This window comes from Plectrocnemia conspersa, unplaced genomic scaffold (assembly GCF_051122295.1).
Source record: "Plectrocnemia conspersa isolate PC_06_02 unplaced genomic scaffold, ASM5112229v1 ptg000001l, whole genome shotgun sequence".
NCBI classification, from domain to species: Eukaryota; Metazoa; Arthropoda; class Insecta; order Trichoptera; family Polycentropodidae; genus Plectrocnemia; species Plectrocnemia conspersa.
In genome coordinates, this window is record NW_028277165.1 from 8424297 (window position 1) to 8452165 (window position 27869).

Genomic DNA, 27869 nt, shown 5'->3' on the forward strand with positions numbered 1-27869 from the left:
AATTGTTTTTATTAGGGTGAAATAGCATTTATTTGCTGATATCATTTTAAGCTGTTAACAGTGTTCCAAGGTATATGAAGTCACTGACATACTCAAAAGTACTCGTTTATTTCGAGATTTTTAGGATACTAGCTCTTCCAACTAGGCATAACCGACACGTATTTTGTTTTTGTTTCATTGATCTTCAGCCCCATTTTCCTAGTTGATGATTCAATGGCGTTAAAGTGAAGATTTGTATCGATATATGATACACGCTGCCGGTTATAACAAGTTTGGCATCTGGAAATACCTTTTCTATGACAATGTTCACGACCGACTCGCGCGGAATTTTTAAAACGTAAAACGCCAAAACCCGCAGTCCGATCGAGTCAAAATCGGTGTCAAGCTTCGAGCGCTGCTTTGCCCATGATTAGTTAATTACTAGCGAATTTGAAATTAAGTAATAAAAAAAAGTACGAAACAACTGCAATCGCGAGTCTGCATGAATAGGATTCAATTTTATTATAGAGATTGATGATTATAATTAGTATTAAATATCTTTTTTTAATGAATTAATAGTATAAGCTTTTAAATGATTATAAAAAAAATACTTAATATAATAAATGCGACGTTATGTATTTTTGTTATGGCAACTTCACAGCTGATGACAAACGTCAAGCGAAGTGATTGTTATGGACGACATCGACAACAAATTCTGCTATGTTTACAGTTCGTCGTTGGAGCACAGGATCCAAATTAAAATGTACACACACACTCATACGATCTCATATACAGTTATACAATTAACATATCCATAAATTGAACGCATGAGTAACTTATTATTTTTAATTGTTTCAAGTGGCACCCTAGAAGGACGACGCACAAAGCCGGAATATGACATACTTCTATCGGAGCCCATGCTTAAGTTCTCCGGGCTCTACCAGAACGGTTGTTCGGATTTATACGTCAGTGCGTACATTTTGGGCGACGAAGCTCTGCTAGCTCTTCCCATAACGACTTCATACAAATCTTTCACTACAAGATGGAAGTGAGTTAAATTTTTCCTGATTTTTACAAATAAACGTGTTAACCGCCGAACGTTTTGCAGCTGGAACGAGTGGATCACTTTGCCCGTTCATTACAGCGATTTACCAAGAAACGCAATTTTAGCCATGACCGTTTACGACTGTGCGGGACCTGGAAAATTGATGATTGTAGGAGGGACGTCTATATCGCTATTCGGTAAACATGGGATGTTTCGACAGGTGAATCTTATTTATTTATTTAATAATTTACTATAAAAATATGATGATTTTAGAACGAAAAAGGTATAGTATAATTTCTAAGGTTACCAGTTATAATATGAAATTACTGGATTCAAATCCTGGCAGAACAATAAAATAACACTACAAAAAAAAATAGTAAATTAGTTGACTCTCCTTTTCAATAAAAATAACTTAATAATGCCAATATTCTAATACATCTCTAAAATACCAAGTAAAGTTTGGCATGGACGGTAAAAAATGTTGCCTTAATTACATTTGATAGCAATGTTTCGATGCATAACCTCTCCACCGTTAATTAACTAATATAAATTAATATATAATTTTTTTAAACTATTTCGTGTAAAAGCCCTAGTTTTGGAGTGAACATAGTCAACAATTGTCTTTGTTGTGATCGCCTTGAAATAAATATTAATCTATTTACACTTTCTATGTGGGTGATGAGAAGCTTCGTTTCACAAAGCAAATCGGTTAAAAACGAGAGACAAGTACAAAACTTTTTTTGTACTGCGGTGTTAGCATTTCGTTTACCTATGTACATCTGTTGTCGTAAATATTTACTATTTAGAGCAGGAATCTACTTTATCACTTCAACACAGTTGACCGAATTTTTAGCTAAAGCAAAGTCAAATAACACATTTGTTTACAATATGTCACATGTTTATGTGAGAAAGTTTTGAATTCGTCCATAAATATGTCTTTCAAAGTGGTAACTTTTAAAATTATTTTATAATTAGTAAATCAATTTTTAAAAAATGATCTTTATCAAATTTTAAAATGAATTTACGAAATTAATATTCCAGTCAATATATTGATGAAATAATGGCTGATTTAGAATCATATTATTCATTAGATGAAAATGAAATTTATCTGATAAACAATTTGTTATTCGTTAAAAATAACTAATAGTCGAAATTCTTGGTTCATTAGATATTTTCAATTAGCTCCATAAGTAATCATGACTATCGCAAAAAAATTATACATTAAATTGAATTGATAGTATCTTTCCATATGACTTAAATATGTGTCATTTGTAAACAAAATATCGTTAAAAGCTGATGACGCAAATACGCGTCATTTACAAAAGTATCATTAAGAGCCGCTGATGCAGCTTCTTTTATATATAATTGTTCTAAGCCGCTTCCGGACGCACAAGTCTATCGGCTGACCGAACTTCAAATACTCAAATAGATCTTTCAAAAATTATAACTCTACAAAAAATATACATATAATAGAAAGTATTTATTTTATTATTTTTTTAAATATTATAATATTATTTAAATATAATATAATATACATTAAACGATTTCTTTTTAAATTCAAAATTATAATAGTTTATACAGGGCCGGCCCTAACTTATTCACGCCCCAGGCAAAAACTTAATTGCTCCCCCCTCCATAATAATATTATTCAGGGTCAGAATTTACATCAAATGGTTAAAATAAAAATTGCTGTCTGTTATTTTTACACACTCACTAGACAGCTAGTCATCTAATATTGGTAAAGATGATTTAAAGAATTTGACTTATATTCTGATGTCATCAAAAAATAATAACCTGGTAATGGACTTCTAATCTGTTCTTTGATCTGGGTCTGTGTGCACAGACTACTTCTAAAGTCTATATTGTTTGCCAGTAAATAATAATAAAAAGAATGATGATGATAGCTGGTTGCAATAAATGGTAGTATTGACGGTTTGCCTCTGATTAGACAATCAGAGCACTATTTTCTCTGTTCCAGTTTTGCAGCAGTTGGAGTGATAAGTAATCGACTCTCCCATAATCAGTTTGTCCAAGAAGATTATATTATGTCTAATCAGAAAGGAAGAACAGATACTCACATGGCATTATAAATTTTCCTGTCAGTTTGTGTGAGACCTATATGTTTTGCTTTGAGACAAATCATTTGCAATCTCCCTGGTTATAAGATGTGGATTTTTCTTCAGTACTCCAATCAAAATGCGATATAACTTTTCCAACAACCTTATAAAAATGAAAATATTTCACAGCTTTTTTTTAAGTAATCAGTTTTTACGTTTGATATATTTCTACTTGCACTTCAAATTTTCTCATTATAAATTACATGTATAATATTAATCTGCTTATTTGGTATGCACTGGTGTGTACATAATTCTATTTGTTGGTCAATATTTGTCCATATATCATGGCAGCTCTTATCATTTATATTTTTAACGTGATGTATTGACCCTCGGAGTGTTATTGTTATATCGTGCCTCAAAGCCGAACGTTTCGCGTCGCGTCTAATACTCTGCCGTTAAAATGCCATTGAACAACAATTGTTTAATAAAAGAAACATGAATGATGTCTAAGATTGTGTGAAAATGTTTTACTTTTATAACAAAATGTTTTTGATGTCGATGAAGGGGATGTTTGACCTGCGCGTTTGGCCCGGAGTCGAAGGCAGCGAACAGACGCCCGGGAAGACTCCCGATAAAGGAAAGGAGCAGATGCAGCGTTTGGCAAAACTCGCGAAGAAGCACAGAAATGGACATATTAGCAAGGTAATCGAATTTCAATTCAATAATAATTTAAAATTAATTAAAAACCGTCGAAGACTTATCAATGTTGAACGCTATAAATTATATTTATAGTATCAACACAAGTATTTATCATTAAAATAACTTTATAATAATAACATTCTGTATAAATTCGTTGTTTTTATGCATAAACTAGATGAAAATTTATCTATATTAAACACAATTGCTAGAAAATATTTCAAGAACTTGTACAAAAATAATTAATATAAATTAATCAACTGAATGAAGCTAAGTATCATTTCCAATTATGGGATATGGGATATATACAATATTTATGATCTAATCAGTATTTCTTAAATATGAGATTACAAATTCTACATTCAACAAAATCATCATTGTATATCAAAAATTATATATATTGCTATTTGCATAGCAACATCATATTATCTGATTTATTGTTCACATAAGTAAATTAAAACATAATATTTTTTGAACGCTCACAATATCAATATGTCAATGTGTGATTTCAAGGTCAAAGTTACATTATAATAGATGTGTTAGCTGTTAAAAAGTACGACTAGATATTTATATTTTAAACTTATTATGGGTAGAGTGCGTTTACGTTGTCACGTCACACAAATATAAATTAAACAGCCGCCACTGTGTCTTCAAAAAGTAACCAACAAATCATTGTCTTCAACTAAATAAAGAAAAACATTGACTTAAGAAGTCAAACAAAGAAAGTATTGGACTTTTCTAAGGCAAATGTGGCTCTGTAAATAAAAGCAAGGATAAAGAGCTAGTGAAGAATTGGCCTGTATATTTAATATGCAACGAACCGAAGATACTTTTCAAAATCTAAAAGAAAAATTGAAATATTGCTTTTTATAATTTATAGTTTAATAATACAAAATCGATTCAAAGAATAATTTTAAACATAAAAAATAACGTTCTAAAATTATTACTGATAACCATGTTTCAATGCTAATTTATATCTCAATTTATTTTATATACAATATACATATTGACTTGACCGAAATCTTCCAATTCGAAAATGCGATGTTATCAACGTTTTTTTAAAGGTCAATTACAATTTATATAATCAAAATGTGTTCATATTTTAAAATACTAGCATGACGTATAAATTTTATACAAATATTTGACTCAGTGTTTTTATACATTGCTCTATATATATAAATTAAAACATTCTTTTTGACCTTTATAGGTTGATTGGTTGGATCGTTTGACGTTCAGAGAGATTGAGATGATCAACGAGAGCGAAAAGAGAAATTCGGACTACCTTTATCTGATGGTCGAGTTTCCTACTGTACAAGTTGACGGTTTAAATGTGAGTTTATCATTTAATTCATATGTATATTTGATATAATGTATTATCAAGAATCAATATTTTAGCATGCTGTCGTTTATTATGAGCAAGATGGTGATGAAATGTATCAGTTCAGAGCGCAGGCCGACATTGTAACTGTACCAGATCATGAGATTTTGCAGGTAATAAAATCTTATTTTATTTATTTAGAATAGAAATAAGTAATTTAACTTTATGTATATGTTAATCCTATTGTTAAATGTATTATTACTATCAAATATTTTAATCTAATCGTTGCAATCTTTTGATTGCGATAGATTCGATGAAACATATCTTAGTATCTAATTGATTTTAACACATTTTTTTATATTCATAAAGTGATAATAAACAACACGTTATTGGCTTTATTTTTTTTTTCATATAATGTAAAATGCTATTACGTTGAATCTCTAAACAATTGGTAAATAGTAGTTCTATCAATTTAATCATATATTTGCAATACTGTTTGTTTTTGATTTGTACTCCATATTACGCCTTATATATGTATATATATATATATATATAATATATCTTCTTGATATTTTGGCATATAAGTTTATAATTCCAATGAACTTGGTTGATTTTGGGTATTATGATTATATTTCCCTCTCTCTCTTTCTGTTGTGTTTGAATCATCAAACGTTTCCATTCTATTCAACCTTAGGCGACGTTGAATATAGCATAAAAGGTAGGTCGTGTTCTTTTTTTGATCTCATCTACATATATACCTTGATGCTCTTTTTCTTTTCTCACAACCTATACCAACTAGTTTGTCGAGGATCTCTAATTTTCTTGCTCATGTCCAAAATATGCAAATATTCTTATACAACATATTGTTAGAGCCATTCTTTAATTCCTAGTTGCTGAAGAATAGAATTTAGTCCATAATATATATAACATTCGACGCCAACACCACATCTTAAAAGAAACTAGCAATATTTTCTCTCTTTATCATGGTTCAAGATTCCAACTCATCAGATATTCTAATTCTTGTGTCTTTTTAATCCCCATATTTTTATGTAAACATCTAAGATGTACAAAATGTTCTTAATTCAATATGTTTTTACTTTGGCTCAAAAATAATATTTTTTGTTATTAGTTTATATCCTTTTTGTGAAACATATTATTAAATAAATGCGTTTTGTTATGGTTTTCAATGGAATGCAATCTTCGGCATTTAGTCTAACAACGATTTTTTAAAATATGCTTTTGTTTGACATGTTTTTATTAATGATTGATCATTTTGCAACATGTGTAACTATAGATCTTTTTAAAGTATTCATTGTGTACATTGTTTAGGTTTTCTTTTATTCCAATGGTATTTGACCCTTTACACCAGTGAACATCGCGCCTTCCACTTCTTATCCAAAACACACAGACATAGGAGTTGACAACCAGTTACTGTGATATTACATATATTTTATTTTGTGCGAAATAGACCGAAATATTTATTTTTATGCACAGACAAAAATCCTTGACATGAGCATTGCCGCTTCGACAAAAACAAGCGAGACAGCGAATATTCTTACGCGCATGTATCGCTTCTCTCTCGCATACATCTGTATACGTAGACAATACATTCACAAAATTATTGCAGTAATTTTTGCAGAATCAGACAGCAAACTGTCTTTGGATTAGGTACTCTCACAATTTTTCATAGTGACTTTTTAAAAAATTGAAAATGAAATATCAATCTTCTTCTTCTACATCATAATAAAATGATAGTCTTGTTGGAACGAAACCAAATAGAACTGCCCAAAGCTTTAAATTACATTTTTTAAATAATATATCATACGTGTAAAATTGTTATCGACTTCTGCATACACTCGTCGATGTATGCCGATACGCGGCAGTTTCCCGATAATAACCGTTATTGCAGCACAGGTAGAAACAAAAACAACACACAATCGTATTTTTGTGCGACGTATATGATATTATTTATGACTATAGACTGCTTTACACAAAATTTGTGTAGAGCGAAAATTACATTGAGGGCATTCGCCTCATGTTAATGATTTTTAAATGTGTATAACATTTATAACTCAACTCCAATGTTTATGATAGTTATTAATGATACATAATCCTCAATTTTCCTTACAAAGAAAATCAACCTAAAATAAAATATCAAAAAAACTTATTTGTTAAATATTTGAGTTGAAATTTGTATCTAAATATCAATAATTACTACTCCTATAAAGTATGAATCAATCGTCTGTAAGTAATCCCAAAAGTTTCAGCAAATAAATTCCAAAAATACACTCCATACAGATTTAACCATTCCGATTCGTCTTATGATTTCCCTTTCAAACATTTTGATGTATCGATCAATGATAATCTCTTGGTTATTAGTTTTTAATGTAGTACCATGTGTGAATTAAACGTTGGATAATCTTTGTGTTTCCATCGCAACCCAATGATGAGATAATGTGCAATTTGTTTTAATAATTTGAAAGGATTCCGAGTGAAATTCTATTATTATCTATATAAATTACAAACATTATGAAAAGTACAATTCAGGGAAATTGAATAAGGCTGAGAACCATTGCTTTTTCCGATCAGTAGCCTGTAATTATATAATTAATAATTACCAAAATATACAACAATTTAACAATCATAAGATTTTTTTAAATTTGTTAATAATTTTTTTACAATGCATATAGAGATTATGAATATCTTTCTATTAATATGACCGGAACAGCAACTGGCAAACTAGAAGCCTATACCTACATCTAGTTTATTATATTTTTGTATTTATATTACATTTAACACGTCCCTAATTGGACTATGTTTAATGCAAGTTTAATTACAAAGTTAATCTTGCAAAAATTTGTACGTCTACCTACTTCAGCGTAGTAATAAAATAAGTCTATTAGTCGCACATAATTTCGCCAGTTGCTTTCAGTCAGTGGTTGAATGACCTGTACGCTGCGCTGTACAGCAGTTATTTTGCTTCACTGACCTTATTTTCAAGAGAATCTTACAAGAAGTTCAACTTGTGTGCACTTTTAAAGCACTCGTTATCCTATTTTGTACAACACGCGATTATGTGCATAAAAAAATTGTTCAACATCCTCAAGTACAAACATTCGCTTTTCGACGAGACTGTTATGTGCTTCCACGAATACCAGCAGGATGAGTGGGAGCTGGAGAACATTTGAATACCAAAGAAGCGTCGTTTAAAAACATGGACTCTCTTTATACAAAGTGTGAATCACTTTGAATACGATCGCGTGCAAGTGTTTTAAAAATCATGTTCAATTCACGACAATAATTATTAAAATTAACGAAAAGTAATTCGCATTCTAACTAATTAATGACTAAATGATAAATGAAATTTCATTGCAATCTCGATTAAAATGGTACTACAAAATAAGAAAAATGCGTCTGTGTCCGAAGGGGTATTGAAACTCTTTGTCAAGCGTATCAAACACATTTTCACTTGCTCGAACCTACAGGAAAACCTCGTCGAGAGTAAACATCACAAGCTGGCACGTTCGCTCAGGAGTGGAATGTCCGACAGGGATGCGAAGCCCAATGCAAACATGAGAGACATGCTGAACGCCATCGTCTCGTATCCACCGACGAAGCAGCTTAGCAGCGAGGAGCAGGACATGGTGTGGAAGTTCAGGTTTTATCTGAGCAGCCAAAAGAAAGCCCTGACGAAGTTTTTGAAGTGTGTTAACTGGAGTTTACACGGTAAGCTTTATAAGTATATCTTAATATTACACTATTATGTATTGCATCATACCTTAGGATGGACTGCCATCTAAGACTAACCGTAAAATTATTAAGACAAACTCGCCATTGTAATTTATAATCAATATTTTTTTAGAGAAAAAAAATACTATTATTAATAATTTATCACTTTTTTGGGAAAAATACCTAAATTTCTAATTGCAGAAGCAAATATAAAACAGTTTCTTTAACCCTTGCATTAATTCTTCCCAACTACTAACACTAACAAACTGGTTTTACTTATCGATACACAAAATAAGTACATCCAAAATTAAATTAAAAATACGGTAATAAAAATAAAAATAAAAAGATATTTTATTGATGTGACTTCGTTCTTGAAATTTTTATCTACATTTCAAATAATATCATTCGGCAAAGACCGCAAGAATTTGGTAGATTTCTGTGTATAAAAATGTGTAAGAGTATTTCAATTTTTAAATATCGAAATCTACTAATTTTTACAAATTTTCAATTTTTTCTAATTTTTGAAATAGCCGCCATATTGAAACAAGATAGCGAATCAAACATACTAACACACTTATTTCAAATACTTGCAACATGCTTTATTTTTATAAAAGTTTTATAAAAATCTGAATAAAACTAAAGATAGCAGTATAGTGTCCACAAAAACCTTTAATCCCACGTACATAAGACAAAAATAAATAATAAAAAATAAATTTATTTTTATTATAGAACATTTTTAATTATTGAAGTTTAGAAACTAAATGTTAAAAAAAATATCTTAATTTCTATTAAATTTTTTTTTTTACTTTAATAGTTTTTTTTTTTTTAATGTTTTAAAAAGTCACTATTTTGCTGCAATGTGCCATTTTTGCTTTTTTTACTTTTTCTTCTATAATTTTTTAACATAGCTATGACTTTTTTTAATAACCGCTATTTTAATACATAATGACGGATCATGCTGACTAACTAGCTTTGGTTAATTATTTATAAAGTAAATTTTTCTGAATGGTTTTTGGAAAATCTGATTAAAACTACGACAGTTACAAAAAATGTGTACAGTGGTATCTTGTCTTACGAGCTTAATTTGTTTCCAACTGTAATCCGTATCTCGAAACCTAATTTCCCATTACATTTTATTATTTACATAAATACCTAAATAGATACACAAAAAAGCAAACATGTACGTCGTAAACACCACTCTTTGCATCGTATTTCAGATAAATGCGAAGTAATAACATCAAACACCGCTCAGATAAATAGTTTAATAGTTCGTATCTCGAATCTAGGTTTGTGCGTAGAGGTCAAAATGAGATATGAAAAAAGTTAGTATCTCGAAAAGTTCGTGTGTAGAGCGGTTCGTATGTGGTAGTATCACTCTATTCCATATACAATACATACTATATGATTAAAAAAAAAAACGCTTTAATTTTTATAATTAAACCTTTTTACTTTTTTTTTAAAATGTTTAAAACTAATTTATTGAACAGCGTGTAAATTTGAGATGTTCTGCTAATATTCTGCCATTTTGCTTAAAAAATATAAAAAAATTATATATTATACTATTTGACAAATTACTACAATTAAGTATATTTAAAGAGAGTTATTAACTTTTCAACTGTCTAATTACTTTATGAAAATTTTTATATTATTTAATATCCTTGCATTCTTACTCAAATCAATTGACTGATTTTTACTAATAAAAATTGGATATGATAATAATAACTCTGGTTAATCTAAGAATGTAAAGTTTAGGAAGGAAATATTTTATTCTGACATAACTCTGCCAACCGACTAAAATAAATTTACTACTTGCAAGCAACGAGTTAGTTGCTCCGAGTTCTTATTAACCCTCTATATGTCATATGGACAACATAAACAATAATAATTCATATTCACGAATAAAGAAAATAAATTCCTACTTTTCAGATAGTAATACATTCTTAGAACAACCAGACTGCAAAGAGCAAGATTCACATAAAATACCTTTTCTACCAAAATATGTATATTTTTAAATTACATAAATTATCTTATATATAACATATTAACTGAAATGCATTATGTAGCCGTTTGATAACAAATCTTTTTTAATTGAGATCAGGTTTAATTTTTTTAAATATTATTTCTGTGGATTACTTACCTTACAAATCGCTGGAATATTATCTTATTATCAAGACGAAAAAGTATAAATAAATGCTTCTTAATCAAAGGATATATTTATTAACAGGCATACAGCTGTTTGATTATAGAAATTTGGCAGTTTCTAGAAACTAATTCTAAGCGAAGACTAGATTTTTGACTATTTGCGAATTATTTACCATAAACCATCGATTCACAATGAATGCAAGCCCGTCCCTAATTTATACCTTACAATAAGTTTTACTACACGAAAAGTATACCAATAAATGTTTTAATTAAAGGCGAAGTACGTCAAGCTTTGGCTATGATGCAACAATGGGCACCGATGGACGTAGAAGACGCCTTGGAGCTATTAACGCCAAATTTCACGCATCCGGCCGTTAGAAGATATGCAATAACTCGTTTAAAGCAAGCCCCCGATGAAGATCTCATGCTTTACCTGCTGCAATTAGTGCAGGCTCTCAAATATGAAAACTTTGATGAAATCAAAGAAGGTGCGTATGTATGACGCAAGCTGTGGATATGCCCACATACTTATTAATATAATACGTTTATTTTTTATAGGTTATAGACAGCTAGTGCCGAGTATAGATTCCTCTTCAACCGTCGATTCGAAAAGTACTCCAACTAATTCCTCTGTTTCGCAATTGGAAAAGCGCGACAGTTTGAACAATCCATTACCGAGCGCAGGTATAATTAATATATAATAATTATGAGCAATATTATGGTGTGTTAATAATAAGTTACAGTTACAGATATATCAATTCAATACAATGACCAAAATGTATCAATCGGCGCCGATAATCCTTTAGTTAGTAGTTTAAATACGAGCCAATCGAATAATAATGGTGATAGTAGTGATATTTATTGGTGAGTGAATGAACAGTGAGCTTATAAGTTATATTAAATAAATGATATTTTTTTAATCGTATGCTTTATAGCGACGGCATCGAAAATCCGACTGACACAAAGCTGAATTTGGCTTCTTTTCTCATTCAACGAGCGTGCGCTAATTCATCGCTTGCAAACTACCTTTATTGGTATTTGTTAATCGAGTGTGAAGATCAAGATACGCCCGTGAAACAAGATGGGGTCGTACGTGACATGTATCTGACTGTAATGAAGACTTTCTCGCAAACTCTTGCAAGAGGTACGTTTTTTTTTACCTATATGCAGATAAATATATTCATATTATTCATTAATTTCAATTAAGGTAATACTGAGCTTCAAAGGAGACGTTCGTTCTTAGCGAGACAACAAGTGTTCATTGATAAACTAGTGAAACTCGTCAAGAAAGTGACCAGCGAGAGTGGCAACAGAAGCAAAAAGGCAGAGAGACTGCAAAAGCTGTTAGCCGATCCGGAAACGTCCAAGTTTAACTTCTCTAACTTCGAACCGATCCCATTTCCGCTCGATCCCAACGTTTTGATCAAAGGCATTGTGCCTAAGAAAGCTAGTCTGTTCAAATCGGCTCTGATGCCATCCAAATTGACTTTCATCACAGCCGACGGTAGCGAGTACGAAGCGATATTCAAACACGGAGATGACCTTCGACAGGATCAGCTGATCTTGCAGATGATAACGCTCATGGATAAATTGCTGAGGCGCGAGAATCTCGATCTCAAGCTGACGCCTTACCGAGTCTTAGCCACGAGCGCCAAGCATGGTTTTCTTCAGTTCATCGAGTCTGTCACTGTAGCGGAAGCTGTGGCTTCTGAGGGAAGCATACACAACTTTTTCAGGAAGCATCACCCGTCAGAAACATCACCGTACGGTATCAAACCGGAGATCATGGATACTTATATAAAGAGCTGTGCCGGATATTGCATCATCACCTATCTTTTGGGTAAATATATATTTTTTAGAACTAGTCTCGTAGTAATTGTGGTGTGAAGCAAGAGATATTTTTCTCTATAAAGATAGGTCTTGCGAAAATCAAATAAATTTTGTATTATCTCTCGCAGTAATGACCAAAAACAACGTAATTTTTTTTAGTTTCACAGAAAAGGCTGAAAATTCACTACTCAGTCATACCTTAAAACCTCATCTCTCTTTCAGGTGTCGGAGATCGTCATTTGGACAACTTGCTTTTGACAACCTCAGGAGCATTATTCCATATTGACTTTGGCTATATTTTGGGAAGAGATCCAAAACCACTTCCACCACCGATGAAACTCAGTAAAGAAATGGTGGAAGCGATGGGCGGTGTAAACTCAGAACATTTTCAAGAATTCAAAAAGCAATGTTACACTGCGTTTTTCCATTTACGAAGGTATTTTATTGCATAAAGCATAGTTAATTAATATAATATTTTAAACTATGTATATTTTTCAGGCATGCAAATTTAATCTTAAACTTGTTTTCGTTGATGGTCGATGCAACTGTACCTGATATTGCTCTCGAACCCGATAAAGCGGTTAAAAAGGTTCAAGATAAATTGAGGTAATTTATCTTTATAATCTAAATTATTAGTTAAACAGTTTATTTATTAACTCAACAAAATTTATAGGTTAGATTTAGGGGACGAAGAAGCAGTGCATTATTTGCAGAATCTTCTGGACATGTCAGTAACGGCTGTTATGCCTGCGTTAGTAGAACAACTCCACAAGTTCACTCAATACTGGCGAAAATAAATAACGATTTAAGATGTAAATAAATATATTTAATGTAATTTTTTATATAACAAAAAAATATAGACATCGTTGCGATTTGTAAATATATAAATTGTTTCAATTACATTGCCGCTTGCATTAAATTTTCGCCGCAGACGATGGAATCGCTAGCAATTATGATTTGTCCACCGGTTAATTTTTCAATAAGATTACAAGCGGCAATCTCGGCTTGAGTGATTCCTCCGACGATGTAAACCAGCAAAGATCTCGGCTTCAATGGAGTAATGGTAGTTTTAAGGTCTTCACTCCTCAAATAGTTGGCTACCGATTTCAAATCACGACATGCCACGTCTATATCGTTCATTAATCCGTTTATTTGTATGTTTGAAAGCTTATCGTTCAACTCGTCTATGCCGGATTTTAAATTCTCAATGATCGGTCCGCCGATTTTGATATCGTTTACTAAAGATAATTTTGCTATAAGATCGTTTATATTTTCTGTGGTTAATAAAATCTTTGCAATCGAAGCTATCATTGGTATATAAGATCCGTTAAAAACGAAACTTGGACAAGTCGGTTCTTTAACGGCAATCTCTTCGCTCTCAGTCGGTAATTGTTTTAATTTATTGGCTGTCACTTGAAAGTTGTTTTGCCATCTAGGTAGCTTCTCGCTTATGGAACTTATATTAGGTATTCCTAACTGGAATTTGGTATTAGACGGCGGAATAATGAGACCAGCTGAGATTAAGTTATTAAAAACATACAAAAATTTATATCCAAAAGCGTGCAAATATTTTGTAATGAATGAATTATATTCTTCATTGGTTATCCCTTGAGTTAACGTTAAAAGACACATCAATCTCAATGATGTATACATATTAGCATCGGTGCATAGATTTTCTTCTAAGTGAGTCAGGTTTGACTTTCTGTTCTTATTGTACAATAAAGATCTTTCAACAATCTGTATATCTTCAAATTTATCACCAAGCGACGACACAATAGTTTCGCAAGCTAATATATGATTTGATAGACACATTTTGATGCCAATCACTTCTTGCAACTTTGTAGAGATCAAGTGTTTCATTTGATCCAATTGAACGTTACTTATCTTCGTACCTTCGGCATTCAAATCCTTAGCCTTTGAGCTAAGTATTGAAAAAACGCTCGAAAAATGTAAGTATCTTATTTCAGAGTAAATCTTGTCCATATTGCTGTCCAACGTCATCTTCGTTACCTTTTTATTTGCCTCTTTATCTTGATTCGTCAAATCCAAGTTCAACTTTCCTTTGTCATACTTAGTATTGTTTACATCTAATTCTAGATCTCCACAATTAATTTTAAATATTTCATAAAGTAAACTACTGTAAGTGGCCGGCGTTAATAAGCTCGAAGCGTAATCTTGATCACGATCCATTATCAGTAAAGCGCCAAATTCACTATCAGTACGTTTTTCTTTGTTATCAAAAGACGAGCAATATATATCGTACATTTCTAAAACGCTAGAAGATTGCTTTCCCAATGAAACAAATAATCGAGGTGTTCCGACGACTTGGAATAACGTCCACATAGAATTAGATAAGCAATTCAACAAAGTCATGTCTTTATTAACAAACACTGACTTATACAAAGACGGTAATTCTAAACTCAGTACTCCTTCGTCTATATAAATCAATTCCCATTGAAATGCTTTCAATGTGACGATACCGTTGAGACCCTCTTCTTCTATTAAAGCCTCGTAAACAGTAAGAATCTTAGGTACGACTATAATAGTGATTGAGATATTTGCTTCACTTTGATTAATACTCATAAAACTGTTAATTTTCATCCAATGCATTTTTTAACTTCAACAAACATGATGGTATCAGGTAAACTCGATTGTAATTAGTCGATGAAGGTTTTTGGTCCATTTTATAAATCTTGTCAATTCCATTTTTTCTAAAAAAAAGCAATCGATCAGACTTGTTCTCTTTATTGATATTTGTATTCAAACATACCGTAACCAAGTAACTCCGCAAATCCTTTCAAATGGCTTAATAAGACTGGAATGTATGTAGAGATCGCGGGGATTTTACTCATTCCATCGTCAGCGAACACGGCTTCTAAACGATGCTGGGATATACGCACTAGCGACCGAAGTCGCCAACTCAAAGATACTTCCATCGCAAAATGACAGACGTCAGTTATCTAGTGACGGTACATATTGCCATACGGGAAAATATTTATAATTTATAATTTAATGGAATTAAAATTCATTGAATTAATATAAATTTACACCAATGCCCATTTTTTAATTCGTAATTTAATTTTAATACAGTGCTAATACATAAAATTTTATTTTTACAATAATAGTCAATGTGACTGTAATTTATATGATTTAAATATAAGAAATAAAATGATTATAAACCCTTATAAACCATTCCATTGATAGTAATCATTACATTATACAAATAACTTTAACTTTTATAAAAGATAATAGGCAGTAGAGAGATTTACTTCCACCGAAAAAAAAAACATGGATTATACACATGCTACAAAGTTACAACTAAGGCGGCTTAATTTACATCTAGTTCAATAAGAAAGAGGGAAGTCGTTCTATGTTTTAATAGATATTGTCAATCTATAACAATAGCGACTATTAGATATTTATATTTTAATTAAGCTTTATACAGTTTATTAATAAAACATGTTTTAGTTTATAATTTAGCATAAGGGTTATCCATATATAATATGGGAGGGAATTTGCGACAACAAAAAATAGGGTATAATAATACTAATTGCTTCATTGAATCCCTTAAATTTACTAAAAATCCATATTGCGTATCAGATTATCTGCGCCAAAGTGGTACTAAGCATACTGTTAGGACCTTTATATATATATATATATATATATATATATATATATATATATATATATATATATATATATATATATATATATATATATATATATATATATATATATATATATATATATATATATATATATATATATGTGTGTGGGCCAATATAGATTTGTTATGGCCAAAACTGGTCGGCGCAGAAGTGGCATTGTTGTGACGGTTTTCGCTCTCTCGATCGGCAAGCTTGTAAGGGTTCGCGTGCCGTCGCGCGTCCGCCCCATTTTTGTAATGTAATCACTGTAACCTTAAATAAATATTACTGCAGCGGCTCAATCTGTGTCTCATTGCCACCCGTCACCAACAGCCACTAAATATATATATATATATATATATATATATATATATATATATATATATATATATATATATATATATATATATATATATATATATATATATATATATATATATATATATATATATATATATATATATATATATATATATATATATATATATATATATATATATATATATATATATATATATATATATATATATATATATATATATATATATATATATATATATATATATATATATATATATATATATATATATATATATATATATATATATATATATATATATATATATGTATATATATATCTATTTATTCATTTAATTTAACATGCTGTACTTTGGTAACACTGACGTGACGGTGGTGGAGGGCGACATATTCACTCGCATATACATATTTCATATTTCAACATGTAACTAAACAATATTTAAATAAATAATACTGCAGCGGCTCAATCTGTGTATAAATGCCACCCGCTTCATCCGTCTGCTAAACATCGTCTCTGGATCAAACATTCCAGAAAATAATGATATTGCCAAATATACTGATTTCGACTCTATTCACCTCAAATAGTCCGATAAGACATGTATTAAAGAATAACTAGGAATCTAGTTTACCTCCATTAACATTAGTCACAGTATCGAGGACTGAAAAGAAATGTGACCCGATTTTGAAAAAATCAAAGCAAGCTATAAAGAGGGCCATTTCAAAAATTGTTGTTCATCTAAAGCTGCTGCGGGAGCTAAAAAATGGTCATCTCGAAAATTTTTGTTTGAGGGAGGAAAATAATTTAACGACGACAATCCTCCTCAAACTTTTTTTTGATAAATTTCTGACTTTAAAATCATAAAAAAGTGTACTGGTTACATCTCACCACTTACTAGGACGGATGGCCCTAAAACCAGTAATATACTTGTAAATAAGACATACTTCTGCGAGCATATGCTATGGTTGATATATTACTATAAAATGTAATTAAGAACATTGCAAAAATTACATAACTAATTACATACATATAATATATATAAATTTACATACATACAAAATATATTTATAGGTTGTTTGGAATCGCAGCAATAACTCTTTTACTAAATTTCGTATATTCCTCATTATCACCCATTTTTATCTAAAACACATCCAATGATTCATTCTCAAACATTTCCTGAGATAACGTACTGAGATTCTTCGTTGTCCCGCGTGTACGTATAGCAGCAATGCTTGTTTCAATGTTTATCGTCTAGATCACATCCAGATATAAATGTAAATATTTCAGCTCATTTCCCAGAAAAAAAAAAATAATGCATAATATTACAATAGCTGGTTATCAACTCTTACTATATGAGTGAATTAGTTTTGTGTGCGTGTTTTTTGCATGAAAAGTGGAAGCTGTGGCGTACGCTGTTATAGGCTTTAGACACTTTAAACAGAACCGAACCACAAAACTACCACTTCACTTCCGACCTAAAAAGTGAAAGACAAACTTATACGAAGTGAACCAATGCCATATTGACCAAAATGTTACTTACAGAAAACTAATATTTACAGAAAAAATACATAACGAAATTGGTTGAGAGTGTAAGAGTTACAGATTTTTAGTATAAGAGTTACAGTTATCAGCTTGTTTATGCGTGGATGGTAAATTATTAGAGACACATGTGTTTATATATTGCTTATTCAAATTTAATTATATTTTATTATAATAAACCAAAATTAAACATCATTTTAAAACATACAAACCTAATGCTGCTTAACTTTGCTCATTCACTACACTTACAAAAAGGTAATACGCAATTTATATATTTTAATGTACATTACAATAAAATGTTGTGCAATCTATGCATTTATTTAATGTTTATTATTATAGAAGAGAAATATGTGAACAAGAAATATTAAAATTAATTAATTATTATCAACTTAGAAGTCAAATTAAAATAATTTAATAAGCAATTTAGAATTTAAATAATTGTTTAGTATTATTATTTTATACCCTTCTAAAATTTTAAAGCGCAATATAAAATCATGGCCATAGCTCATCTATTTAAGACCAAAACGCAATTAAGAAATATTCATTCCTAAATAGGCAATAGGCTTAACCTCAATAGTTGGAATGTCATTTTAATCTTAGTTTTTAGAATATTGTTATTGTTGTAGTTATTAAGATCGCTTACTGTTGATTGCAATTGTTATAAATTGTTTATATTCTCTACAATACGTTATAAATTATAAGGATTATGAAAATTAAAAAAAGGGTGTGACATTTACGCTGATACTTAACATGACATTTAATAATTTTCGTTAAATCGTTATTTACGCCCGTCGGTCACTATAATGCAGCATTTAAAGTGAGTAGAAGTGGAAGCTTTGAAAATGAACGACAAAAAATTATCTTATAATTTCAAAAGCTATGTAGGTCTCGATGATAGTTCACTCAAGGTAAATGAAAATATGTTCTCCTTAAGTAACTGATAATATAATTGTGTAATGTTTTATTTGCAGATAAACATAGGAAAAGATGGACCTGTTGAGGAATTGAAACCAAAATTACTAGCTGGTAAATTGATTAAAAGTATGAAACGTTATTTATATGATATGTGTTGTTTTATTATATTATTTGTCTCTAGACGAAGTTGTCATCGGCGTAGCTCACAATGTATTACTCTTTTTACCCGTTAACGAAAAACAAAGCGGTAGGATTGGATCGCTTTTTGTCACCAATTATAAGCTTTCATTTGTAACGGAAGATCAGGTAATATAAATATATACAAGGTACTTTCCTGTTATTGGGAGTCAAATTATTGTAAAAAATATTTATACAATTTATTTATTTATGTACAATTATAAATGGCATTTTTTAAGTAGATTCGTTGCAGAGAGTTATTCATGGGGTGTGCACTGTTCTGACCAACCCTAGTATATGCTGCTGCTCGTTTGCACCTAACCTGTTTAAATTTTAAAACTTCACTTTGCTACATAAATACGTTTTAAAATTTAAACAGGTAAAAAAGTGAACACCCCATGAATAACTCTACAACATGTCATTTATAATTGTAACTATATAAATAAATATAATATGGCAAATGAATAAATATTTTTTAGAATAAATTTGCCATAAACAAACTATTATTTATTTTTTATAATATTTTAGAGTTTCGGTGGATGTAGACAGCAAAATTTATTGCTGGGTTCACACGATATTACTTTGAGCATGGTAGGATCTGTTTACGAATTAGCTGGAATCGACAACGAGGACACAAAGATTAAATGGCGCCGACGATATCTTCGTCCATCTCATCCGGTGCCTCGGAAAATCCAAGGATTACAAATTCTATGCAAAGTATTATTTTTATTACATATAATCTCCAATTATAATTTGCTAATTAATATTTTTGTGTTAATAGAACATGCGTGTACTTTCATTTGGATTCAAATTATCATTCAGCGGTCAAGGTCGTACCATAGCTACTTCGTTATTACATCATGCTTTTCCAAAAAGACATAATTTACTCTTTGCTTATGAGTATAAAGAGCCGTATTATTCTACTATGGGCGATGTCAATATGTTTCAACGTTACAATGATTGGAAGAGGGAAATGGATCGTACAAATTGTCAAAAGTATTTGTGAACACGTTAATAAATATAATGCAATGTTTTAATTATATATGTTATTGTTTTTAGTTGGAGGATTTCACAAGCAAATGGCACTGCAGATGTTTTCTACCATGGCGCTGGTGAATCATTAGTCGTACCTGCAAAAGTAGTAGATTGCGATCTTTCAAACGCAGCTAGACATTTCAGGAAAGGAAGAGTACCAATTTGGGTATGTTCATTTTATGGTGAATACTTCTAAATGTCGATATTATTTATAATAATGATCAAATAGGTATGGAGCTCTCCCGGAGGAGCTGCTTTAACCAGATCTGGTGAACTCTCAGGAAGCAATAACAATTCAAATTCGAACCCACCAGATCATGCTCCGGAATCAGTCTTATTGGAACACATTCGTAGAGCACATCCGACACGTGCAGCTCCTAGGATTCTATCTTTAACTGCACCGGCGCTACAGACTGCTTATAAACGGCTCACTAATATTTGCACACCGCATACTCTAATCAACTTTTGGGAGCAAGACGGTTCGTTTTATTCGAGCTTGGAAAATTCGCGGTGGCTGCGATACGTGTCGGAATGCTTAAGAGTAGCTGCACAAGCTGCAGAACTTCTGGCGGAGAATATAACTGTGGTTCTGCAAGAAGGAGACGGCATGGACTATTGCGCAGTGGTTTCCTCTTTAACACAACTGCTTCTAGATTCATATTACAGAACAATCAAGGGTTTTCAATCGTTGATACAGAAGGAATGGGTCGCTTTGGGTCATCCTTTTTCTGATAGGTAAGAATCATGCAACGAAAAATCAAAACTCTTGATTATTTTATGTTAAATTTGTGGTTAGAATTTATCAAACCTCTATTCGAATAAATTCTCGGGTTGTCTCGACACAGTATTCCTAGCTACGATGCATTCGGAAAAGTTGACAACAAATCATTCAGATCAATTTGAATTTAATTAGCCAAGGTATGTATCATATATCAGGAGTAGGGATTGCAATACCGGTAGTACCGATACCAGTAATACTGGTATTGGAGCAAAAATCGACCTTTGATACTACCGGTATTACAAAATAAAATACTGGTAGTGTTCCCAGATTTTTTTGTCTTGGGGTACACAAGCAAAACAGTTAAGAGACTACTTATAGACGTCTAAAATTTTCAACAGAGATAATTTTTAGCACACCTCCATCTTTTACTATTTTTATTATTGGATTTGTTCCACAGTAAACTTTCATGTCTAAATATATGGCGATTACTTATCTCGATCGAAATTATTATAACCCAACAAAGTTTTTTTTCTAGAATTTAAAATATTTTTATCGTTTAAAATATAATTAATTAGTAATTTACTATCTGATATTGCCCAATATTTGTATAGCTCGTTTTAAGCTAGAGATAGTTGCATGACCTAAAAATTTCAGAATTAATAAGTAATGCAAATTTCATGACACCGGGCCTCACTGTATGAACGTTTTCATTGATTTCTATTTTCCTGGTTTTGATTCAGACACCAGAAGATATGATTGATATACAGTTTTACTGCACAGATATAAATAACTTGGTGTCTAATGAGAAAACTCCAGTTTGATCTAAGAGTTGTAGCAGTAGAATCTTTGCAATATGATGTGATAGTCCTCGTTGATGTCTTAAAGTGCATGAGCTTCTCTGGCCTCTGATAGTCAGCTCATAGCGCTCAATCGCTCTCATTCTTTCTTTGAGTGTGAATCCTGAGTCGAATGTTGATTTAGGCAAATGGCATGTCTTTTATACGTTTACGAATCAGAAAAATACTTATTTAGACCAATGACTGTACTGCTAAACCTCACCTATCTATGTACAATCCTAATGAAACAAGACTATGTCTTCGGGTCAAAGCACATTTGTTCGATTGTCGCTTTCATAATGTTTCGAAATAACTTTGATTACTCTCAAAGATCTTATAAGTCTTTACGATGTTCTAAATATGAATGCTGTTTAATGGTCAATACAATGAATAGCAATATTTTTGCTTTTTTATTGTTTATTATTCAATAAATTCAGAATATTTGTGATATTTGTAATTAAACAATGTTTCAGGCTCGGCCACGTTGCATTGGAAGAAGCTGATATGATCAACAGTGACCGCGAGATGTCGCCGGTATTTTTACTGTTCCTTGACTGCTGCTGGCAAATACAAAAACAGTTTCCGTCATCATTTGAATACACCGAATGCTATCTGACAACATTGTGGGACTCGGCTCATAATCAGTTATTCGATACTTTCTTATTCAATACGCCAAGGGAGCGAGAAGTTGCTGTAATTATACTATACAATACATATTATTCTTCCTTTTTCTATAAATAATTGATGATTTTTCACAGCAACTAACACTTCGTCCCGTATGGGACTGGAAAGAACAATTCACCGAAGATGAAATACAATACTTTTATAATCCATTGTATTCGCCTCCATCGCAGCCGACTCATAAAGGAAAATCTGTAATTCCACCATCAGCAATACGCCTACCAGGATTGGCCAGTCCTCACAAGGATGCTGAAAATAAATGGATAATGCCAAGTCCTAATTACTTAGTACCAAAGACTTCCATATCGGCTTTAGAATTTTGGCAACAGTGCTATTTGCGGTGGTTACCGCTACTACACATACAAGGATCTGGAGATATTCAATATCTTCTACACAATATGAAGCTAGCTAAAGAGGTAATGTATTAAATTATATAGAACTTATATAAAAACCCAATGTCTCTTTAATGGATATCCATTATTTTTATTCTTAGATTAAATGCTTGCAAAACAAAATGCCAACATCCGATACAAATAGACGATCCAACGGTACAAACGATGAAGAATCGACAGATAGCACAACATGCCCGCATCCTTCGACGGTTGGAGCATTCTTTCCGTTCATAGGCATGACTGGAAAATGTGATCATCTCGCAGTGCTCACTACGAGTTTGTTGGAGCCGAATCAGCAGTTAGACTCTCAGTCGATTTTGAATGCACCCGACTGACAGTTGAACAATTCTCTCAATCCATAAGAGTTCCTTGCTACGCAAGTAAATTTTAATAATAATAGACGTCTATATTTATATAGCATTTCATGTTATCTGTATATTTGAAATGGTCTCAAATAAACCTCTTGTTTATATATTTAATGATTATATTTAAAATTGGATTTAAAACAAAAACTAATCTTACATTTTACATAGATTGATAAGCAAAAATGTGATAAACTCAACCAAAAGAACAGTCAGATGTGTTCCAATTGCAATATTTTAAAAGTTTATAAATACATAAGTCCCTATTTCTAGTAAGTTATCTGACTGTGTCTTATTGAGAAAATCACTATATAAATATGTCTTTTTAGGGTTTATTTCTAACATTCAAGTGATTGAAGCGTTGTGACTAAGTGCAATGATTTTTTAATTCTAGACATGTAGTATTCCTCTGATTTTTTAAATGAGTCATAATTTAGATTCGTAAGTTACAAATTCTAAGCCTTAAATAGTGAATAGTTGTGTAATAAACTTATGACCTCAAATATTTACCCATTTAATACTTAACTTGCATTGTTATACAATACGATTGTGAGAAATTTATATGCTGTTTTTGCACTCTTAGAAATTAATCACTTTCACTTTGAATAATCTTTTGCTATAATTATTACATTTTATTTACATTTTTATATAAATAAGATGAATATTCTCATCTCAACTTAAAGTTAACCAATATTTTAGTGTTAGAATTTATTTTCTCGTACCAAATATTGCATCTTGCATTTAAGATTATTTATAACGTAATACATTTATTTTTATTCTGTACAAATTGTCTATATAAAGTAATACAAATCAAACATTTCATCCTTGTTAATCTCATAATATATTTGAAGTTGAAATATATTGCAAAAGTCTATTATTACTGTTAATATATTAGGTACTACTTTCGTATTTACTGCAGCTTTTTAGGTCAGATTAGTAAAATATAATATAATCAAATGTTAAACAGATGAGATTTAAATATCTTTCAAGATCTGTGGATTTTTTATTAAATTTTTAACTGAATAAATTTCTATAGTATATTTATTATGTATATTAGTACAAATGCCTTATGACGTTATATCACTAAATATTATCAACTTTATTTTCGTAACAAAAACAATAATGTAAAAGTGCTATATCATCCAATGTTTAAAACTTTTGTACATAATTGAATAAAGTTATTTCAATCTGTAAAAATAAACCCTCATTTTATGAACTTATAAGGCACCAAAGTTAAAATTTATTTTCTCTTCCTCCACGATCTTTCGAAAGAGTTGTGCCAAATTAATATAAATTATAAAACTTCATAAAATGAGGGATAATTTTTTCTACATTATTTATTTCCGATTTCTGGTTTACGATGCTAATTAAAAAAATATTATTCGCAATTATACATTAGAATATTATACATAAATATTTTTATTTAAATTTGAAAAAAAATGTTTGTTTCAAGAATAATTTGTGCCATCCGATCAATCGTTCACTAATGAAACATTTTTTATACATTTAACATTATGTTTTTATAATACATTGGCCTAAATCAAATGTTTTGAAGAATTAGGGACAATATTGCATTCCTTATATGAATAGAACGAAAATGAGGCATCTAATTTTGTTTTAATAGCTTTTAAGTATGTTTGTATTTATGTATTATGAAAGCAATTTAAACTGAATAAACCAAAAAATATTTCTCTAAACCATTATAAACATTACATATTTATTTTACTGTAGGATTTACTTGTATTATTAAAACAACTGAAATAAATTGTTAAGTATTTTTTTCCTTAATATTTTTTTATTGTTACAATAAGATTGCTCATAAGCCCCAACTTCCATGTATTAACTGCAAGCCAAATAATTTGCTTTTATTGAAAAAAATTAAACAATATGAAACCATTTTTTTGACTTTATGCTAAAATTTGTTTTAAAGTGTTGTATTTAATCTGATTTCTTTCTTTTAAATATTTATATGTTATTATAAGTAGTCGTTAAATGTTTAGATACAAATAAAAAATATTTTATGAAATTGACAGCTAGAGTGACGAAAGACCAGTTTTTTTAATTTATATTTTTATTCAAGAGAGTATAAATTCCGTAGCACAGTGTTGAATAGCAAAATGCCATCACAAAATTTGCGTTCAAAAATTGCAGCTTCAATTGTGGATAAATATAGATTGAGCTAGGTTGTAACTGCTAACTGAAGCAAAATATTTAACTAGTTTGTCCTAGAATCGAAAATACCTGCTTGTTGTGACTTTTAATTATAAAATATTGCAATGTCATGTAAGATGCCTTCTCAATGACCATAAATACATGGCCTTTTTTAACACCCGTAGCAATTTTTCCTCCTTAAAAAAATCGGAGATGACAAAAAATTTTGGAATGACCTTTTTTAGTTTTCGCAGCCATTTGTCCGCGAACAAAAATTTCCAAGATGGCCGTCAAACAAAAATGTAAGCAGGCGTGCGAAAGCATCGCTTTGTCATGAGGCATATTTATTTATTTTATTAAAACCAAAACTAGGTGGTACTCTGGTAACACTGACATGACTGAGACGGATGGAAAAACATTCATTGGCGCCTCGTCTGTCGATCACTTACATCGTCATTTATATCATCCATTTATGTAAACCATATTGTAGCGACCTAGTGCTACACATAACAAGGAATCGGGCCGGAAAGGCGTTGCACCCCTAGCGCCGATCGCTGCTCACCGACCACGGCGTTAAGACCAAAACCATCCCTTAACGCGCTTGGGGACGCAAAAGCTCGGCCTATTCTGAACGGGACCCGAAGCTGAGAGGACGTGCCAAAGCGCTGCTTTCGGCGGACGAGCGCGGGGACGATGTCCGAATCCGCTTCCATCGCCTCGCAGCGCCGCCGAAGCCCCCATCTGACCGGGCGAAGTCCTGCCGACCGTCGAGACCTTCTCAGCCAGCCCCCAGACATTACGAGCTAGGGTTTTGGGCCTAATTCCGCCGGAGCGCCGACGCGAGCCCCCGAGCACCCGCTAGAGTCCTGGACACGCCGGAGAGACGCCGCGATTGCCCGATGACCACAGGAGTCCCGCCGCGCGCCCCATAGGCGTCGGTCGAAGCCCAACGCCCGCTGGAGCGACATCACAGCGCCGTTAGATGCCCCCCGCAGCCCCACCGCGCACCTACCGGCGCCCGGAGAACCACGCACGTGGTCGCGGCCTATCATAACCTCAAAGTTGACACGCCGCGCCCCCATCGGCGCCGCATCCTGTAGGGCTGTGCCCCCCGCAGCACCGAGCCCCTACCAGAGCCGCATCCTGTAGGGCTGTGCCCCCCGCAGCACCGAGCCCCCACCGGAGCCGCATCCTGTAGGGCTGCGGCCCCATCGGCGCCGCACCCTGTAGGGCTGTGCCCCCCGCAGCACTGAGCCCCCATCGGGGCCGCATCCTGTAGGGCTGCGCCCCCCGCAGCACCGCGCCCCCATCGACTCCGACAACTTTTTGCGCGCCTCAAAGAATATGGAGTTGTTGGTCAACGCAGCGAAAAGCATTTTCGGAAAAGCGGAGGTCGACTTTCTCGGCTACCGCGTCAATGAAAACGGGACCAGCCCTCTCCCGGAAAAGGTCGACGCTATCGCCAACTTCCCGCGCCCAGACACCGTCAAGAAAATGCGGCGTTTTCTAGGGATGATAAACTTTTATCGAAGATTTATCCCTGGAGCGTCCGCAGCTCAGCGGTTACTGACGGACCAGCTTAGAGGCACCACAGCGAACAAGGACCCAATCACATGGAACGACGACTTTGAGGAAGCATTTGCGGCATGCAAGCAAGGGTTAATAAATGCCGCCCTTCTCGCACATCCTGATCCAAGTCAAGACCTAGCAATATTTGCGGACGCTTCGGAACACGCTATCGGCGCAAGTCTTCAGCAGCGATCTTCAGACGGATGGCTGCCAATAGCGTTTTATTTCAAGAAATTGGCACCGACACTGGTCAAATAAGCGCTTACGACCGGGAGCTCCTTGCCATCTACCAAGCAGTCAGACATTTTAGACACATGGTGGAAGGCCGGGAGTTCATTATTTTTACCGACCACAAGCCTCTGACATTTGTATTTCAGCAGAAGCCGGAGAAGGCTTCCCCGCGCCAGTTCCGCCATACGGACTTTGTCGCCCAATTTACGACCGGTATTCGGCACGTTTCCGGCAGCGACAACGTAGTGGCGGACGCCCTATCGCGAGTAGAGATCGTCAGCAGCCAACAAATAGACTACCAGGAGTTAGAGCGTCAGCAAACAGCCGACCCACAGACTCCTTGGACAGCCTTGAGTCCCATCAGCCTACCCGAGTCCAGCACCACCATTTGGTGCGACACATCTCTAGGAAAAGAGCGTCCATATTTGCCACAACAGTTCCGGAAGCAAGCTTTTGACATTTGCCACTCACCTTCACACCCAGGTGGCCGACCAACGATGA

General features: G+C 32.6%; 3 protein-coding genes across 4 annotated transcripts; 2 read left to right on the plus strand and 1 right to left on the minus strand.

Annotated features, from left to right (window-relative positions):
- Positions 1-636: 636 nt before the first annotated feature.
- On the plus strand, positions 637-13678 carry Pi3K59F (phosphatidylinositol 3-kinase 59F). Of its 2 annotated transcripts, none has more exons than XM_088199647.1 (15): positions 637-742; positions 839-1027; positions 1088-1244; positions 3646-3783; positions 4985-5107; positions 5173-5268; positions 8581-8821; positions 11242-11454; positions 11525-11650; positions 11710-11830; positions 11902-12110; positions 12174-12806; positions 13019-13232; positions 13295-13402; positions 13470-13678. In XM_088199647.1, exons 1-15 carry the CDS (start codon positions 672-674, stop codon positions 13591-13593), a joined length of 2763 nt encoding a protein of 920 aa, XP_088055773.1. In that variant the 5' UTR covers positions 637-671; the 3' UTR covers positions 13594-13678. The 2 variants fall into 2 exon arrangements, with proteins under 2 accessions (XP_088055773.1, XP_088055781.1); XM_088199655.1 differs by having other exon boundaries at positions 11716-11830.
- Positions 13601-15738, minus strand: Vps33B (vacuolar protein sorting 33B). The gene is given in 4 exon segments (XM_088199665.1): positions 13601-15391; positions 15393-15507; positions 15567-15631; positions 15634-15738. Coding segments are annotated over 4 exon segments (1977 nt in total). The 5' UTR covers positions 15733-15738; the 3' UTR covers positions 13601-13693.
- Positions 15739-18798: 3060 nt separating this feature from the next.
- Positions 18799-25205, plus strand: LOC148238679 (myotubularin-related protein 10-B). The gene is made up of 10 exons (XM_088200479.1): positions 18799-19206; positions 19270-19324; positions 19395-19519; positions 19919-20107; positions 20172-20386; positions 20450-20591; positions 20655-21160; positions 22456-22675; positions 22741-23079; positions 23157-25205. Exons 1-10 carry the CDS (start codon positions 19141-19143, stop codon positions 23388-23390), a joined length of 2091 nt encoding a protein of 696 aa, XP_088056605.1. The 5' UTR covers positions 18799-19140; the 3' UTR covers positions 23391-25205.
- The last annotated feature ends 2664 nt before the right edge of the window (positions 25206-27869 follow it).